The 20,838-nt window shown below is 37.1% G+C and overlaps 1 protein-coding gene across 24 annotated transcripts in view; it reads right to left on the bottom strand.

Annotated features, from left to right (window-relative positions):
* Positions 1 to 20,838, bottom strand: part of WNK1 (WNK lysine deficient protein kinase 1) — a 160,445-nt gene that overhangs the window by 31,087 nt on the left and 108,520 nt on the right. For 4 of the 24 annotated variants that reach the window (XM_054527806.2, XM_054527807.2, XM_063711674.1 and 1 more), the window contains exons 6-12: positions 20,598 to 20,817; positions 18,664 to 18,994; positions 17,730 to 17,917; positions 11,089 to 12,327; positions 8,821 to 8,904; positions 1,942 to 2,091; positions 256 to 714 (exon numbers count right to left, since the gene is read on the bottom strand). In XM_054527806.2, the coding sequence (XP_054383781.1) occupies positions 256 to 714; positions 1,942 to 2,091; positions 8,821 to 8,904; positions 11,089 to 12,327; positions 17,730 to 17,917; positions 18,664 to 18,994; positions 20,598 to 20,817 (2,671 nt within the window). The remainder of the gene's footprint in view (positions 1 to 255; positions 715 to 1,941; positions 2,092 to 8,820; positions 8,905 to 11,088; positions 12,328 to 17,729; positions 17,918 to 18,663; positions 18,995 to 20,597; positions 20,818 to 20,838) is intronic. The other 20 variants (XM_009247295.2, XM_054527811.2, XM_009247287.3 and 17 more) reach the window with 11 other exon arrangements.

The raw sequence follows: 20,838 nt of genomic DNA, 5'->3' as shown, positions 1-20,838 counted from the left end.
TAACCACATCTAGCGTTCAATCAGCTTACACTGAATACTGAGAACCATTTTTCTCTGAAGAAGTGTCTTGAGAAAAATGGATCAGGAATCACTGAACATCATTACCCAATCCTTTCTCAGAATTTTACTATTTTGCTTCTCTAGTTGACATGTTATTGCTAGTTATTCTGACACTCGACTATAAGATTTCCATGTTCTTGATGATCTACTAGTATCAAACTCTGTGGTGCCCTCTTCTGCTAGCTAACACAATACCTGGTACAGAACATCTCCAGAGGAAAGTGGAACCTCAGCAGCTTGTCCAAGGTTAGCTGGTATTCCCATGGACTGAACTGCTGGTTGTAGGAGCTGTGGGTGAACCTGACTTGGCAGCTGAGTCACAGGCTGCAGAAGGGTTGGAAGCTGACTAGGAACCACAGTTGATACCCCCGGGATCGCAGCTGTTGTAGCAGATGAAGCCAACGTGAGCAGAGGCTGAGTAATGCCAGCTGCCATTGTGATGGGAAGGGATGAGAAACCTGTCTGAGCCGTAGACACATGAGGAGTTGATATGGGAATTTGAGAGACAGGGTACTGAGGGAGCAAGGAAGTAGGGAGCGGCTGTCCCACTGGAAGGAAATGAGCACCAGAGTGGACTGGAACAACCGAGGGTTGTGTCGCAACTGGGATCTGAGGTTCGCCTTGGATAGTTGGTACTGGCTGGGAAACTGGAAGCTGGGAAGGTAAAGAAAAACAAAACAGACAGGCTTTATAAAAAAAAAAAAAAACAAACAAACAAACAAAAAAAAGCAAGGCTGCCAAAAGCAAGATTTATGTATTAGCCAAAAAGAAGGAAAAAACAAAACAAAAAAAACACCAAACCAACAAAACCCTGCATACATTAGTGTTAAGTTAATATGCCACATAAGAATATGGAAAGGAGAGCAGGAGAGAAAGAGGCTAAATAGACTATTACTGTTCTACACCTTTTGTCATAGAAATATTTGCTAATGCTTCAGCATTTGGCAATAGAAGAGGACCCTTCCATAGACAAGAGGTTGGCTTTTTTTTTTTAACAGCTTTATTGCAATATATTTTATATACCATAATGCTATCACTAAAGTTATGACTGCTATTACAGTAGTTACTGAAATTCAAATGAATTCCTTCCCAGTGGAATTAAGATTTCATTCATATTATTTCTAAAATTCTTAAGTCTAACATGGCTCAATAAAAATTGGTATAATTCACATATTTCACTCATTCTAGGATGCAATCATCCCTCTCCACTACCTGATCATTTTAACATGTGAGAAATTGGGATCTACCTTATAACTGATAATGTGGTACATAAAGTATGGTACATTTTAAAGTTGATAGCATCTCAGATGTGATGAAATATTAGGGTAACAATACACTGTGCACATACATGAACAACAGTACTCAAAAATAAAGTTGAAAAAAGGTCATTCAGAAAAGCATACCTTCTACAGGGTACTTTTCAAGTGATTAGGAGGACTACTTAAGAAAAAAAAACATTCCACATAGTAAACAGTGCAGAAATCTACATGAAAATAAAGCATAGTTTCAAACCTAGAATATCAGACATAGCTGACACAATTCTAGGGAATGTCATAGGTTCAGTTACCAGAGCACCTTTACTTAACCTGTTATTTCTAATACCTGTTAAATCAATTTTTGACTGGTAAGACTAAAAGTGAAACTTTGGATTGTCACTGCTGTCAGTAACGTACCCATTTACATTAAATAACGCATATGCACCAATGAGGTGATCTTCACTTCATTTCTGCAATGAGATTAACCTACTTCAAGGGTTGGTTACCCTTAGAAGAAAGGGTAGAAGTCTATCCACATGAAAGGACAAGTTACATGGAAATCTCTTTTAGCACCCTTTCAGAAATTAAGAGTTTACCTGTTTAAAAAAAAAAAAAAAAAGTTTACCTGTTTTCCAGCTGATACTTGAGGCAAGACTTGTGGAGCTTGAGGTTGACTCACTGGCTGTGCAGTAGTGGCCTCACTGGAGGTTGATGTCTGTGAAAGTGAATACTGCACTGTCTGTTGAGGAGGGGCTGTCTGCTGTATTCCCTGCTGCTAAGAATAAAATACAATGATTCAGTTTTATTTCAAATCAATAACAGCATGTTTCTAAGGAAGCATGTTTACCTAAAGCCTTCGGTGTCTGTAAATAATGATGATTTTAGTAATCAAGACATGCACAAACCCAAATTCATCAATTTCCATTATATATTTGTTTTCCCTCTGATGTTCTTTGTGATGGTGCCACCAGGAACAATTAACCACTCTTTTAATACTAGAGTTACCATTGGCTCTTCACCCAATTATCTCCCTCACCCCAACAACAGGTCTTTACAAATACTTTATCAACTGTATAGTTAATATGCTTGAAGAATAGCTTTGATTATAGCTCCAAAATAGTGAGGAAAGCACTGGATTTAGAATAACAGACATTTTCAAATTTTAGCTTTAATATTTACTAGCTGTTAATGCCTTAGATTGCTTATTTTATTGCAAAAATGGAAGTTTCTCTTTTCGAAACAAGGACATTATTTTTTAACTCAAAGTGGGGCAAAGGGAATGACATCTGGGAATCTACTATGTACTAGGCACTCAAGTATAATTTAATGCATGGCACGTAATTATACACCTAATTTAATGCATGGAACATAACTGTACTCGAATACTAAATTCTGTAATAAATCAAGCAAACAAAACAGGACTATGACCCCTAGAGTACTGCCCCTTCTGCCTAACAAATAAAAACTTGAGGCTGGGCGCGGTGGCTCACGCCTGTAATCCCAGCACTTTGGGAGGCTGAGGTGGGCAGATCACCTGAGGTCCGGAGTTCAAGACCAGCCTGACCAACATGGAGAAACCCCATCTCTACTAAAATTGCACAAAATTAGCCGGGCATGGTGGCGCGTGTCTATAATCCCAGCTACTCAGGAGGCTGAGGCAGGAGAATTGCTTGAACCTGGGAGGCGGAGGTTGCAGTGAGCCGAGATTGCACCATTGCACTCCAGCCTGGGCAACAAGATGGAAACTCTGTCTCCAAAAAAAAAAAAAAAAAAAAAAATTGAAGTTTATGGCTGACTTTCAGGATCCTCTAATACCTAATTTATATTTTTCTTTAATACAACATCTGCTTGTAATAAAAATTTTAACTAGTATATCATATTATAAAGTTAATGAAAATACCCCTAATCCTATTCTCCAGAGGTAACCACTATTAGTTGTTTGGTGCATAATCCTCATGGATTTGTTTCTATGCGTAAGTGGCCATTTTCACATAGTTTTCTTTTTTTTGTTAAAATAAAACAAAACAAAAACATGCCTTTCCTATACATAGTGTTCTATAGCATACTACTTTAATTTCTAAATGGCATCAGTCTCCTAATGATAAACACTTTGGTTGTTTCATTTTTGCTACTTAAAATAATGCTGCAACCAACAGCCTTTTACGTATGTGCTGGTATATCCATACAACTAATAGGTTACTGCTGGTATAAAGATAAGCTATTTATTTGTACATTTATTATGTATCTTGCCACCTTGGTAAGTGTCTTAGATTTTGTTAGGTGATAATCTACAAATAGTATTTTTGCTCTTCTTATATTTATATCAATTAAAATCACCAAAAGAATGCTAAAATATAATGGCAACAGCAGTCATGTTTGGTTTATTCCTATTTAATTATTTCTGATAATGTATTCTTTTTTTTTTGACACAGAGTCTCGGTCCGTTGCCCAGGCTGGAGTGCAGTGGCGCAATCTTGGCTCACTGCAAGCTCTGCCTCCCAGGTTCACACCATTCTCCTGCCTCAGCCTCCTGAGTAGCTGGGACTACAGGCACCTGCCACCACGCCCGGCTACTTTTTTGTGTTTTTAGTAGAGACGGGGTTTCACCATGTTAGCCAGGATGGTTTTGATCTCCTGACCTCGTGATCTGCATGCCTTGGCCTCCCAAAGTGCTGGGATTACAGGCGTGAGCCACCGCACCCAGCCTCTGATGATGTATTCTTATTTTAACTTTTAAAAAAGCAGAAATGGCTGCTGAATTACATGAAATTTATTTTCCGCAAACTAAGATATATCACATGTAGCCAATTCTAAAGGTGCTCTGAATATAAGACAAATTTGTTAATTTCCCACCTGAGAAAAAGGAACTAAAGAACCAGAAAACCTTTTTTATTTGCCAACTTGAACATATTTAAACTTTAAGGAATGTGAATATCTATAATTATCTAACTCATTAATTTACACACCTAAATAAGATTGCATATTAAATATATTAATTCAGAAATACTGCTCCCTCTCCCCCAAACTCTTCATAGGTAAAGACACCAGCATCTTTACCTTCACTGAAGCTAAATTATGAACGCTCCTGCAGTTTTCTGGCATAACATAACACATTCCCTCTCAGTTGTGTCTTCAGGTAAAATGTGCAGCGAAACGCACCTATTTACTTAACATTAAAATAACTAGAATTTTTTTTTTTTTGCATTTCTCTTATAGGTTTTTATTCATGTAACCCTTATATTGACATCTTAAAGAGATCTTTAAACCAGTTGTTTAAAATCACATACAGTCCTCAGAATAGCGAAGTCATATTGCTGAGAATAAGGACTAAATTTATGTTTATTGCTTAAAAAAAGTTCTGTCTGATGTTCTCAATAAACATTTCTAACTACATGAGCTAAAGTCTTTGCAGGCACATTTGTTCTCACCTGTTTCATTTTATTTCATTAACCTTTTTTGGTTTGTTGTTGTTCAAAGTAAAGGACAGTGAAAACCCTGTAATATGAGAGTACGTTAAAGGTCTGAATACATGGTGATTCCCCTCTTTTCTGAAGGATAAATTTGAGGAAGAATTCCCGTGTTATCTTTGGGCATATGGCAATCATATGCTCCCAGCCCCCAATACATCCTCCTTAATTCAAAATTATGCTCATATCAAAATTTAGACTCTATCAACTCTTTCCTGAATTTATACCTTCACATATCTATGCTCTAGTTAAATCAAACTAAAGGCACATTTGTTTTTGTCCCCTATTTTTCTATCTTAGGGCCTTTCACCTTGCTCAGAGTATAATTTTTTTATCTTCTGGCCTGGAATATTCTTTATTTCTATATCTGAATCTAACTTATAATCAAAGTCCATTTCAAATGCCTCCTTTTTCCTAAAGTCTTCCTGATATTCCCTTTCCTGCTTGGGAGAGATGTTAATTTCTTCCCTGTTTTTGGACATAATTGGGTAGTAGTCAAATGGTGAGCTGTGGAACTAGATTATGTGGATTTAAATTCTGTTTTTACCTCTTAGAAGCTGTAAGTTTGGGTAAACTACTCACCTTCTCCAGATCTCAGCTTTCCCATCAGTAAAATGGAAATAATTATAGCATCTATACTTATAGGGTTCTTAAAAAGATTAAATGAGAATGTAGGTACAATGTACAAAGCACTTTAATATTAGCTATTATCCTCATTTGTTTTTTAGAAATTTACATATATATTTACTATATTATTTAGACTCTTTCAAAGTAGTCATACCTGGTCCATCTCGGTAAACCTTCAGTATCTGAACTCAATTAGGAAAAAAAGCTGAAAGGACTGTCAAAAATGAGCAGTTTTATGGACAAGTTATTTCTTTGCTTAAGATAACTGAGAGGCATCTGACAGTAACCCTTGTATTAACATCTTAAAGAGATCTCTAAACCAATTGTTTACAATGGCTAATGGTTAATGTTATATCTTAGAGCATCTGGGGAGAAGTGTCACCTCTGGATATGCCAGAAGTACATGATGATCTGCTGTGCACAGTTCCACTGACTAATAATCAGCACTTCAGCCAGGCAGGGGAGGTCTAGCTTAACAGTTTAGCATCATGCTTTGCCCAAGCTTGCCTCATGAAACCAGTTCAAACAGACTTTATGGATAGCAGGGTAGGTAGTTCACAACTTCGGTGCTTTTTTTTTTTTTTTGAGATGGGTCATGCTCTGTTGCCCAGGCTGGAGTGCAGTGGCACTATCATAGCTCACTGTAGCCTTGAACTCCTGGGCTCAAGTGATCCTCCTGCCTCAGCCTTCCAAGTAGCTGGCACTGTGTCTGACAAAGTTCACAACTTTGTTTGTGGTCATAAAGCTTTTCAGCAGGAGGCAGCTTTTTGGTACCTTGCTAAGATCTAGCATATCACTATACGAGACCCTATAAAAACACACAAAAAAGCAATTCCTCATTTACTATGTTCAAGAAATGCATGAAATAAAGTAAATTTTAGCAAAAGCGTATTTCTTTCCTCACTAAAATAAAACAAGAGATATGGTTCTCTAAGGTGGGATTGGGACCTGAAAGTATGTAAAACAAAAATCATGTCTAAAAATAGACTATCCATATAGTACAAAAAGTTTTCAACCTTTCTTTTTTCAAATGTGGAACTCCAATAATTAAAACAAATAAAGACAGCTTCTGAGGTACATTTGCAGAATCATTAAGTCCCTGTAGAACTTTATTTAAAATGGAAGAAACAATACTATTCTAGGAATCTTGAATTCTGGGTTATAATTTGTAGCTCCCTTATTATCTAAGTGACTTTGGAGAAGTTAATTATTCTAGACTGAATACACTTCCTATATATATCAAGGGCTCAATTTTATGATTCTACAACACATGCTATAAAAGTATCTAAAACAAAAACATCACTGAAACAAAAATTAATTTTTGTTTCTGCTGTAGAGATAGCATTTAGCCATATTTTTTCTCCTGGAGAGGTAGCTACCTAATTCTTTTAATCTGACATTTATGGTACTGCTCTCTTCTATTCTCACACTCTTTCTTAACATGAAACTCAATGAATTATTTTATTATCTTCTTCATTTGGTAGTAAGTATACATATATATCCCCAAATACAAGACAGATAACCAATTCCTTTGGAAAAGAAAATACAGAGCACAATTTGCTCAGTTCATTGGTGTTCATCTACATCCAAAGATAAGCAAGTTAGGAGATTAGTACTCAGTACCTGCGTTCTCAACCAGCTTTATGTGACTTATAATTTGCATTCTAATTAGGAACTGTTAATAGAATAAAACAGATTTTGTTAAGGTTGGAAAAAATATGTTTACTTGAATTTAACCAGTCTTGTTTGGAAGAAAAGACAGGTGCAAAAACAAAGCATATAAGTCCCAGCCCTTCAGTTCTACAGAGGTATTGTTCACAGAGTGAATGCATGTATAACCAAACTAATCAACTGTTTCTGTAGAAAGTGCCTTTAAGTGATTTTCATCTTGTACAAGCAACTCCTGATCTTAAACCAGTATCGAATGACTACATGACCATATGTTGGACTGAAAAAGGGCCATTTGTAATTAAGAATTGAAAACTTTGTTTCAAAACTAAAAACTAATAGAAACAGAAGCCAGTTTAGAGTTTGGTGATTAAAAAACCCACATGGGGAACTAACATTAGGAAGTTTGCATTACACACATAGTGGCTACAAATTTTATGTAGAATAGCTAATAAGTATTCAATTATGCCAAAAATGCATTATTCCCTTGCAAATAGTTACTATTAACTAATATCAGTGATGCACTATAAATATTTAATTTTAGAATTACCAGTTTTACTGTTGCATGTATCAGGATTACACTAATCTCTTGAATTCCTTGAACTTTCTGGAACAATCCCCCCAAAACAAAAGTTAAAAATATTTTGGCTGGGCACAGTGGCTCCCAGCACTTTGGGAGGCCAAAGCGGGTGGATCACTTGAGGTCAGGAGTTCAAGACCAGCCTGGCCAACATGGTGAAACCCCATCTCTACTAAATTAGCCAGGCATAAGTAGAATGTAATACAAAAATTAGCTGGGCATAGTGGCACGCGCCTGTAGTCCCAGCTGCTCGGGTGGCTGAGGCATGAGAATAGCTTGAACCTGGGAGATGGAAGCTGCAGTGAGCCAAGATTGCACCACTGCACTGCAGCCTGGGCAACAGAGCAAGGCTGTCTCAAAATAAATAAATAAATAAAAATTAAAAAAAATAAATGTTCTTGAAGTAATTGTTCTTAGGCTTTCATTAGATGCTTCTTAGCGTAAAATCTGACACATCATTCTACAGATTAGAAATAATTAAAAAGAAGTGCAGGATTAGTAGAGGCAAGCACAGTGAAGGTAATGACAAATCACTGCTGCAAGCAGTGGAAAAAAAAAGAAAAGGAATGACATATTCTTTGTACTGTAAATTATGTGTAGAATCCAGGCTGGGTGAGGTGGCGCATGCCTGTAATCCCAGCACTTTCGGAAGTGGAGGAGGGTGGATTACCTGAGGTCAGGAGTTTGAGACCAGCCTGGCCAGCATGGTGAAACCCCGTCTCTACTAAAAATACAAAAATTAGCTGAGCCTGGTGGCATGCACCTGTAGTCCCAGCTACGTGGGAAGCTGAGGCAGGAGGATTGCTTGAACCTGGGAGGCGGTGGTTGCAGTGAGCCAAGATTGCACCATTGCACTCCAGCCTGGGTGACAGAGTGAGACTCTGTCTCAAAAAAAAAAAGGGGGTAGAATCCTCTTTTAAAAAGATAATTATATCAGTGATAATGTATGTCTACTAAATTGTTCAAAAGTATATTAAACAAAAGAGATTTTTCTGAAACACAGAAAAATCTCTTTTTTTTCTTTGTTACTGAACACAAGACATGGTATGCCTCTTAATTTTCCTTTCAAAAACTTAGCAGGCCATTTATATAACGAATCACAAAAGTTAAAAGTGTTCTGGCCACTGCTAATTCATAAAATGTTGCAATGCATTGTTCTCACCTGCTGAGGATGTTGTATGGATTGGGAAGATGAAACCCCTGTTAAGCTACTTGAGGATGGCTGACCCTGGCTCTGCCCCTGTGCCTGAAGGAAAGAAGTGAACACAACAAATTAGAGAAGGCCTAAAGTAAGTGTATAGAGGTCAGGCTTTTGCAATGAATATTTAATCTCCTCAGAGTTTGCTTGATCAAAATGAAACATTAACCTGATTATGTATGGGAGAGGCCTTTGGGTCATCTTTTGTAAGAAAAATTTAGAGAAGGATCATACCACACAACATGTTCTGATCCCAACCCATGCAAAACCTACTGATAGTAAAAACCTAAGCTGTCAGTGCTGCTCAGGCTATATATCAACTGCTGCTCAGGCTGTAATTTTAGCTGGCTAGAATAGTCAGAATCATAATAAAATTTGTTATTAGAAATACAATAATCAGGAACAAAGTGTTAATACTATCAATCTGAAATTTACCCAAAAAATTAAAGAAAGGTATTTGGTAATGCTAATTTGGTAATACTTCTTGTAGTGCCACAATGACTTTTATCAAAAGTATCAAAAAACCTGTTATCTTCAACTGCTAAGTACCTAGGGTGATCATTGCTATCCAGGAGCAATCCTGCCACCCCCAGGGGAGCACTTGGCAATATGTGCAGACATTTCTGGTTGTCACAACTGAGGGAGATGGCTGCTACTAGTATTTAGGAGGTATAAACCAAGGATGTTCTAAATAGCCTACAATACATAGAACAGCCCACCACAACAAAGAATTATCCAACCTCAGATGTCAACAGTGTTGAGTCTGAGAAACCCCAACTAGAGTGTTTCTCACTAGAAAGTGAGAAATGATGCAGGACTATATATAGGTACATTAACAAAATGAAAAGGCTACCACTTTTGTCATTCCATTTCAGTTTACAAGGGGTTCCTTAAAGCTTACATGGATATAATATCACATTCCACTGCAGCTTAACTATTATAAGTATTGATTCCTTCTGTAGTATGTCTATAAATTAACTACCTGGTATTTTTTACTTTGGAAAGTCTAAAGGATAATTACTGGCAATACATTAATATTTATAATAGGGGCTGCAACTTCAATACTGATGTGAATATACTGCATGCCCATGTATAGTTGTCAAGCTTCTGGATCTTTTTGTGTCTTAGTACAACTCTAAATAATTGATAATTTGTGCACATTTTGGGAGTTGTTTATGCTCCTGATGAGGGAAGAACATAGGAAGAAAGTAGGAAGAACAACACATAGTACTTTATGTAGGATATCCAAATGTCTTCAATATATAACTGCATAGTCTTCTATGTAGATTTTACAAGATGTACACATTTGATAAAATATACCAAATGAATATATGAAACAGTAAACACTGACTGTACTTTTGAATTCTATTACATTCATTACATTGTCTTTATTTGCTAAGTGTGTATATGCTCATACACATAAATAACTAAAATTAAATTTGTTGAGGAAAATACAAGGCCTGAGATGTCTACTGTTCCTTAGCTTGCAACATATCACAAATTCCTATAACAAAAAAAAAAAGCCCACCACCCACTAGATCGTTAGTTGCTAGAAATTAGAATCAGTCCTTAATTTTATGAATTAGCATTTTATTTGGACATATAATAATACACAGCAACTTGCTTGACTGATGCCATTTTAAAAAGGCATTTTCATTTAAGGCAAATTCCTAAACTGTTTCCTTTTCTATCTTTTTTTTATTCCCATGATATATTTTGTCTTTTTAGATCCTTCTACACTAATGAAAATTCTGTGTATTATTAATATTACTCCAAAAACAGCATTCCCTATTTTCCATTTTTTATATTTTATAGAAAAAACTTTTATCCTATTTTTTAAAAACTTGTTTGGAGGAAGAAAGTAATACTTAAGATTTGTATTCCTAAATAATGCTGGGTCAACCATACATTACATACACTTGCATTTTCACTACTGGCTGAAAATAACGTGCATAGGATAGAAGTCGTTGATTTTGATGAATGACTAAAATTCTAGTTTTTGTGTTTTTTCCACTGGTTTTCACATATAATAGGTAAATCAGGTAGCTTCTCTCATATTTTGTTTTTAAATACATATATGTAGTTCACAACCCCCCAAAGATGGGGAAACTCTGATAAAATTAAACAATATTTCTCCAAAATTCATGATTCAGGGAAATGAGGAATAGAAAATTTAAATGTTATGGTGCAAAGCAGGGTAGTTTAAAATAATTGTGGAAGTTTTCCTATAACCTGTGGATGAAGTGCAGATCCTCCTGAAGAAAATGAGGCAGTTAAGACCTGCTGAGATGTGGTTCCTTGGGGGAAACAGAAGAAAAGTGGGGATTCTTGTAACACTGTCTGAGGCAGATGGATAAAGGGCAATGAGACGTCAGAGCCAAAAGATGCAGCTGCTCCCCCTGTAGGGGGAGGTGACTGAAAATCACTGGGGTCTGAAGAAGTGATTTGTGAGGAATCACTGGAATATTCTGGGCTTCCTATTGGCCAGTTCTGTCCGATAGGCTCTACCACAGAAACGGTCAATTCTGGGGCATGGTAATTATGCTTTTCTTCAGTCACAGGCTGCAAGTAGCCATATAATCCAACTGATTGAGGAGGCAGTTCTTCTTGATTCAAGTCCACTGCAACCTGCCGATTTCGGTAAACACGCTGAGGTAAAATTCCACCTCCTTCTCCTGAAGAGGAGCTTGGTGTGTGAACATGAAATTCAAATACACAGTTGCTTCTGCTCTCATTGTTATGAGTTAACACAGCAGGCGCAGAATGAGGAACAAAGACAGGGTGAAATTTCAAACGTGTAGCATCTGTACTGATAGGTGCAGAAATACTAGAGAGGGGAGATCCTGGACTCAATCCAGAATCTAATCTTAGATTCTGAAGATGTCCTACCAGGAAAGCCTGTCCAGATGGAAATTCAAAGACAGAACTTGAAGTAGGGCCCCCTTGTACTGGCTTCTGTTCAGGTATCTGTTTCATAGGACTTGACAGTACTGATGAGTTGTATGGAATGCCCTCATACTGTTCTGCCACCCGGGCCTGGTAATGTACCCCAGCTACATACACTGCTTCCTGAGGAATAAAATAGTGAGCTTCTTCTGGAAGTACTAGTCCAGGTCTATAGTCACTGTAAACTTGAGATGGTTCAAACATAGGATGGACCTGTATCTCACATGACTCTCCAGTTACTCTACTGGCTGTAGTACCCAACATAACTACGGCCTCTGGTGTCCAGTTAGTTGGGCTGCCACCAGGTGGAAGAAGACTTTGGCCAACAGTCCTCAGCAGGGGTTGGAGGTGGTGAGTTTGGGCTTCCAGGAAGGAGGTGCTCTTACGCCGCTGGGAAATGGCTACTTTCGGTGGGCAGGTGGGAGGTGGTGAAAAAGAAACTGGACGTTCATGAATAGTTGGGAAAAATATCTGTGATTCTGGGTATGTTGGGGTCCCCCCACACGGATGCGCCATGGACTGAGGCTGTATCAACATGAATAAGACAAGTAATTCATACATTCATATGTGAAATTACATCAGACATGCACAACTGGGTAGTTCTGTGTAACCCTATGAAATGGTTACACTAAATTTATAATTAATAAATAACAATGCTTCTGGAAATTATGTGCATAGTAAAAACCCATTAAATACATCCAGGGCCAATGAAATCAATCTGTGGGCTCTTTGCTTTAGATAAGAGCTGCTTTTCCATAACTTTCCTCTCTCAAAGGAAATGGAAGAATTAAACTTTGTAAGTAATTATTTTGTTTTTACCCACACTTAAAAAGTTCACTCTTAAGCATTAATGTAAATTACATCAATAGAAAAAGAGTTAAAGGAAGAGTAAGAACTAAAACAAGGCATAAAAGCCCGACTAGTTCTATACTGTAAGAAGTGTGCTTTAATTTAAACTACTGAACTAACTTTCCCTATATTCTTATTACCCTGTGATATGTTAGAGGCCTTCAGTTTTATTTTCTTATCAATTAATAGTATGCCTTCTAACCAGAAATCAGAAGAGATTTTTGGTGGATAGTAAAAGATACATAATTTGACTAGTGACAGTAATGTCTTTCTCCTACCTCTCCCAAACTAGATGATTAATAGTTTTACTATATTTTTACTACATGAAACATGTTACAGAGTTAAATCACAAAATGTCCACTTTTCTGATCCTAAATAAGAGTTGCATAACCATGAAATTTCTTTTTTCTTTTTTTTTGAGATGGAGTCTTCCTCTGTCACCCAGGCTGGAGTGCAGTGACACAATCTTGGCTCACTGCAACCTCCGCCTCCTGGGTTCAAGGGATTCTCCTGCCTCAGCCTCCCAAGTAGCTGGGACTACACACATGCGCCACCACGCCCAGCTAATTTTTGTATTTTTAGTAGAGACACATTTTGCCATGTTGGCCAGGCTGGTCTCGAACTCCTGACCTCAGGTGATCTGCTCACTTCGGCCTCCCAAAGTGCTGGGATTACAGGCGTGAGCCACTGAGCCCAGCCGTAACCATGAATTTTCTGATTCTGACATCCTGGTGTTCTAATCAACTCAAAAGGGTAATATAAATGACAGCCAATTTTATTTGATAGCACTTTTTATTCAAGAAGCAGTTCTAGATTTAAGACTAAATTTAGAAACACAGCTTGCCAAATGCAAACAATATACACTATAATAATTCACTATCCGCTGGGCACAGTGGCTCACGCCTGTAATCCCAGCACTGTGGGAGGCTGAAAGGGGTGGATCACAAGGTCAGGAGATTGAGACCATCCTGGCCAAACATGGTGAAACCCATCTCTACTAAAATACAAAAATTAGCTGGGTGTGGTGGCATGCGCCTGTAGTCCTAGCTACTCGGGAGGCTGAGGCAAGAGAATCACTTGAACCCAGGAGGCGGAGGTTGCAGTGAGTCGAGATCGTGCCACTGCACTCCAGCCTGGCAACAGAGCGAGATTCCATCTCCAAAAAATAAATAAGTAAGTAAATAATAGTAAGAATTCACTATCACAGACTCCCCTTTTTAAAAGAATTCAGTTTCATTCTTCCATAGGGAAGATCCTTATCGAGCTGGCAAAGTAGATCAACCGTTCACAATAGCTAAAAGAAGATTTCTATTTTCAATCAGAATGCTCATTTTATTGTTATTTACTCATGGTATGTCTCAAAGCCATAACACTGTACAGTTCTTCATTCTCCTAAGTAAAAATCTGAAAATTCTGGGGTTGCTAGTTCAGAAAGTTAACTATATTCTTTATTTGGAAAAGCAGCAGCAAGGACCCACATGCTTAAAATAATTTTAAAAGATAGATCTTTTATAAATATTAATGGAGCCAAAGAAAGTCATACATACTATATATGTATCTAATGTATTCATTAGAGCTACAGTCCCACCTTAGGTTGAAACCTAAGGAAAAAATACTTCCATGGGGGAACATTATGTAGCTCTTTGGTTTGCTGATACATCATCTTACATAAATGATTAAATTAAAATAAATGTTCACTCCAAGGTTATTCTTTGCTGACTAAGGTTATTTGAAAAAAAAAGGACTCATCCAGTTTTATTAGTGTCTCCTTAGAATAAAGTGAGGAGAAAAAATGTTTGGGTAATGTTTGATAAAATTTGCTTTTGATTAAGGCAATAACTTTAAAATTAATGCTTTTAAAACTAGAATATGAAAATGAAAGAATTTTATGTCGATAGGAAATAGGAAGATACAATAAAAGGTAAATTTTATTGGACACATGCTGGTCTGTGCCAAGGACATTATAGGTATCCTCTCTCATTACCTCCTTGCTTTTTATTCCCCCTTAAAGCTTTATTACGAAAAAGTTTCCTATAGGAATAACTGGTATCCTAGAAGCACAATAAAACCAAGTTTAGTCCTGTTCTTTATTAAATTTTAATTAAAATTCTTGTTGCCTGGATGTATTCATTGGTAATAACTGTTCATTTGTCAGAAGTTTACAGTTACATACAGTACTGACAAAGAGGGAAGGCAGGCTGGAGCGTCGGTGCTTGCACTGAGAGGCAGAGTGCATAGGCAGGACACTCTCCAATGCTTTAGAAAGCTTTTTGGCAAAAGTTTCCTCAGGGGCAGTCCGAAGGAGGGAAGGAGAAAGAGGTGCAGACAGCACTGGTGGTGGGGTGGAAGGAGCACTGGGAGAGATGCGGGACAGAGAGGGAACAGCAGAAAGATGGGGAACACAAACCGACATGCTACGGCCACGACGAGGCTAAACAGAAAACACACACATGAAAAACACAGTACTTTGAAAACAAAATAAACAAAAGTACAATGATAACAGGGCATAGCTGCATGAAGAAATGTTCCATCCTCTCCCAATTCCACAAAGTCAGTTTTTTTTTTGAGGAGAGCTATAACTCAACATAGCACATCTGACAGATCACAACTATTCACAACTGTTCTATGTTGTCAGTCAAGTACAGGTTTTTTTAATGAATGATCATGATAATGATCAATTATCATGCTAAATATTCTGAAATAACACCAAGTGTTACGAGTGTATGAATGTAAGAATGACCAACTGACTGAAGGGTGCAGACAGGGAAAACAATGAATAATTAGCTTGCAACTTTGGCAAACTTAAGATTCAACAAGAATGAATTCTATTAGTTTAAAGTACATTAAAAGATACAGAGAATTTTAAGATTGGATTATTTTGCAAGAGCTCTGGAAACCTCAGAAAGAGAGTCTCATTTCTGTTTTAGAAGACAAGAGATGGAAAGTTGTTGGCTCACAGTATTTCTTATACTTGCCACTATTTGTAAAGGTAAAAAAGTCACGATCTACTAGGAAAAAGTTTAGCTTTCTAGAAGAAATTCACAACTGGATATAGGAAATATTTTGTACTTTTACAAAGTAATCAATGGGAGAATATCTTTAATCTGAATCTCTAAATAATAATTTAGGCCGGGCGTGGTGGCTCACACCTGTAATCCCAGCACTTTGGGAGGCCGAGGCAGGTGGATCACTTGAGGTCAGGAGTTCAAGACCAGCCTAGCCAACAAGGTGAAACTGTGTCTCCACTAAAAAAAATACAAAAATTAGCTGGGCGTGGTGATGGGTGCCTGTAATCTTAGCTATTGAGGATGCTAAGGCAGGAGAATCACTTGAACCCAGGAGGTGGAAGTTGCAGTGAGCCAAGATCACGCCACTGTATTCCCACCTGGGTGACAGAGTGAGACGCTGTCAAAAAAAAAAAAAAGAATAACTTAAAAAAATGTTCAGGCACAGGGTTTAATATAGCTATAAGGCAGTATGATCAATACTATAAAGGTTGTCTTGAATAAGACTGTTATTTTCCTTTTAGATGTTGTAAACTATGAAACTATGTTTTCATTTCCAAAACTTGGCTGTGTAGAATGCTTTGGGCCAAATCTGTGGCCCACCAATAGAGCAAGTATCTTTTAGAGCATCAATAAATATAGTTAGATTAGTGGCTCAAATACTTAATATCTTCATGTCATTCTACTTGCTTTCTAAAATGGAGACCTAATGCTCCCCCATGATGAATATAGACAAGAGAAAATTTAAAAAAATTTTAGCAAAATCTAGTTATAATGATCCACAAAAATATCAGTTCAAGGTAGAAACTGACAAGAAATGCTGACAAGTAATATTTGTCAGAACACAGAAATATATTTTCTGTGCAGTCTTTATAAAGTTCTTCTATCCTACCCTCACTTAATTATTTTAAAGATAGAAAGTAGATTGTTTTAAAAAAAGTTAGTATATTAGTTGTTTTTTATTTGTGTTAACTGTGGCCATTCATTTTGAGACCTAGCCAAAGCAGGATTAAATGGACTCTGAAACAAATAAACATCTTTTATTCCAAGCTGTAGGATAAAAAATCAGAACAAGCAGAAGTATTTTCTTAACAGAGAAAGATTTTCATTTAAAGAAGAGCAAGAATTCCACAAAGTTTAGATTAAAAGCTTTCTGAGAAGGAGGGGAAAATCTGTCTGCTTAAAGATCTCATTAAACAAGTGCTATAAGGTGACAAGGTACTTATTTTCTAATACCTTTCAGAGGCAAATGACATATTTTATTTTCCTCTGAGGTCAACAAAAGAAATGGGGTATTAACTGATGATCTACTTTAACATTCTCTATATGAGAAGCAAGAGTGTCTAATGTAAAACATAGGATAATTGTGTGTGTGTGTGTGTGTATACAAGCATAAAATGTTTCAGGAAACAATTTCTGTAAGTTGATTCTGAAAATAAATCAGTAATAAAACAGTTACCAACTAAAGGGAAAAAGCAAAAGAACATATACTGGGGAAGGAACTTGTGTCCAACACAGACTTTAAAAGGCAGGAACACACACAGCAACTGATGATTAACTCAACACAAGCGCTAAATTAAACAGTCATTCAAATAAAGGATTCCCTCAATCTAGAGTACTCACATGCAGCATTCTATAATGGTTTGAAGGTCTTACCTGTGTTTTGTACAATAGGGAATCTTACAGGAAATACTTAGTAATCATTTTAATAAGCTTTTGAAAAACTCTCCTTGCCCCGCCCACAAAACATTTGTATGTCCAGCTTTTGTTGCTGTGAATAGTTTCAACATCTGAAGTGCTAAAGAGAGCATTACCTTTAGTAAAAATGCAGACTAATCTAAATCTTGCACATAGTTGCTTCATGTAGGCAGTTCAGCTAATGCCCACACATTAATGTCTATATCCTACTCTACCAGGACTACTCTAACTCTATAATAAGGCTTTAGAGATACAGCATTTTATATTTTCTACTTCAGACTCATACTGCTACTTGGTTTGTACAAAGAATTTTAATTTAGCAGACTATCCATTAGCTCTCATTGTAGTATTACATGCTCTTAAGCATTTACTTACCACACTTGAGGGTGGATATACCCCATGGGGCTGAGACTGTGCTTGGACAGTAGAAGGTATATGCCCTGGGACTGTGCCTGTAGAATGTGCCTGTTCATGCTGGGAACCATATGAAACTGTCTGTTGGCTGCTCACTCGAGATTCTGTGAAGACAGAGGATCCCTGACCACTGTCAACTGTCCCATCAGCTGAAGGAAAAATGAATCACCAAAAAAAAAAAAGAGAGAGAGAGAGAAAGACAAATCACAAAATGGAGGTTCACATTTTCTCATATTTTAGACCCATTATATTAGTGGTAACTAGTTATTCCTTGCACAGATTTGAACTAAATAAAAAATGAATTGTAGCCACATTCAGTAGATTTCTATATTTAAATGAGGAATCCATATGGCTATCACAGAATCTTATCATCTGAGGAGTAAGGGAAACAACATGGAACACTATAAGCCTTAAATTTGACAGAGCTTTCAGTCTTAACTATGGAGGCCAGGAGGTTCTCAGTATTAAACAAGTAATTAAATTAATAACCAGTGTTCTCATTAGTTTGTAGTCTATATACCATTCAGCTTTGCTAAAAGAGCTCAACCAGACTGATGGGTTCAATTTTAGTAGCCAAGCTTGTTCATCCTTCATTACTAATTCTATTTTACTTAAATAAACTGTGAAAAGTAGAAATCTACAAATTGAAACCTCCAAGATGTTGAAGCTTATAAAATTATTTTGTATCCTAATCACATTTCCTTACCACCCCATCCTTCTATTCTCCTAGTCACAGATATAAGAATAAAGAGAAGCTAGACGACAACCATTTCAAATTTTGTATAATAGTAGGATTCATAATTCAAAACCAAAAAGCCAGTGCAAAATAACAAGAAGCTAAAAAAACCAATTAGGAGAATCATTAGTCTATCTGTCCACTTCCCAAGATACGTACATAACACAGATACACTGGGTTGCTGGTACTGTAGTTGTTGATGTTGATCTGCCTCAGGTTCTTCAGGTTCTACTTGTGTAGAAACTGAAGCTGAAGTGGTAGAAGCTGTAGGTATGCCGGTGCTAGCAGAAGGGAGCTGCTTGATTCCTGTCTGGGAAGCACTGGATTGTTCTACCTGCTGTTTGAGACTGCTCTCTTCCTGCTTTTTTTTTTCTTGCTCCTCCCGTACCAACTGCCGCTGCTCTCGTTTCCTCTTAATTAATGATACTCTGTCTTTGATAGCTTTAGCCATGGTCTTGTGATCACCTTCACAGACATACCCAGACTCTACCTACAGAATAAAAGGGTAAATTAAGCAGTAATATATTGAAAGAAAACAACATCCCCCACCACCACCCCCGCCAAAAAAAAAAGGCATTGTGAAAAAAAGTAGAGAAGAGGAGGAAGAAAGAATTCTCTCAGGACTGGCCTTAACCGAACTGTAGAATCTGCATCATGCATTTCCCTACCATCTTTGTAGATACTTGAGGGGTGGGTACCACCATTTTTGCAGAAACTCGAAGGGTAGGTATACCTTCACTCCTTATGACAAACAATAAAACAATGGGGCAACTAAAACCTCAGTTCCTAAACCAAGTAAGGTACTCTGTTCTATTCACTGTATTTCCCCCTCACATGTAACCATTAACATTAACCTGTGCTGATTTTACTTTCTTTTACAAGGCAACTACTTAATCTGGTAAAACAACTGTGGTACGAATATGAAGATTTAACACTGCTCCTCCCCTCCAAAAAAGCAAAAAAACTCAGACAATACAAACAGCTAACAATTAAACATAAGTAACTCATACCTGATCTCTTCTCAGAGGCAAATACCACTTTTGAATGGTTCTTATAAATCCGAGTAGAGATGTTCTGAGTTATCTTTCCATAATAATTAGCTATTTTGGGCACTATGGCAAGCATAAATTTGGGGAAGGGTTTCCTTATGGAAGAGTGATCTTTTAGACATACTTCAAATAATAATACATCAAAGGCTTCCTACTAATATTTGATCAGGAAAACTCTCTTCAAAGTAAAAACAATTCATGGTCCTATGTCTGTTTATAGAGTTCATCCAGATAACTGATCAAAGGCTAATGTACCAATATGTAGAAACATAACTTGCATTCTTAATGAATGATGCTTATACAAACTGGGAGTCACTCAATCTTACAGACTTTTCAAAACGACTTCGGAATGCATTCTACTAGTTCTACCTATCTATCTCATCTATCTATCCCTATGTATATATATATATATCTACATATTTTCTCAAAAATAACTTTTGGCCAGGCGAAGTGGCTCACACGTGTACTCCCAGCACTTTGGGAGGCTGAGGTGGGAGGATCACTTGAAATCAGGAGTTTGAGACAAGCCTGGCCAACATGGTGAAACCCTGTCTATACTAAAAATACAAAAATTAGTCAGGTGTGGTGGCATGTCCCTATGGTCCCAGCTTCCCGGCAGGCTAAGGCAGAAGGATTGCTTGAGTTCAGGAGTTTAAGGCTGCAGTAAGCTATGATTATCAGGCCACTGCACTCCAGCCTGGTGACAGAGCAAGACCCTGTCTCTCTCTCCCTCAAAAAAAAAAAAAAAAAAATTTTTACTTTTAAAAAGGACTATAAAATCTAACACCCATTAGAAAAGCAATACAAAGAAGGGAGTTAAAAAAAAAATAAATAAACACACACACACACACACACACACACACACACACACACACACACACTGGAAAATCCCACTAATCAAAGATAACTTTTAGGGCCATCACAATTTTATGTCAATGGGATATGCCACACATGGCACTTCATCAACTGCTTTTTTGCTTAATGATAGTATTGATGTATATAAGTCTAAATCAATTTTAAAATGGCTAGTTAATGTCAATTTACCATTTCTTGAGCAACATCTTCTGGGACATCTCTCTCTAAATCAAAAGAAAACTCAATAGCTTCATTATCTTTGTATTTTCCCTTTAATTTCTTAATATCTTCAATACGTAGCCATAATTTTATGGCTATTTTTTCTCCATCGTCTTCTTCTGCTAATTCTACCCGTACTCCTGTTTCCTCTTGGAAGAAGGCATGGTTCAAAAGGTCTTTGATGGAATATCTTCCAAACAGAGGGAAAAGA

This window comes from Pongo abelii, chromosome 10 (assembly GCF_028885655.2).
Source record: "Pongo abelii isolate AG06213 chromosome 10, NHGRI_mPonAbe1-v2.0_pri, whole genome shotgun sequence".
Taxonomy (NCBI): domain Eukaryota; kingdom Metazoa; phylum Chordata; class Mammalia; order Primates; family Hominidae; genus Pongo; species Pongo abelii.
The sequence above is the reverse complement of the archived record's forward strand: the minus strand, read 5'-3'. Positions and strand labels throughout refer to the sequence as shown.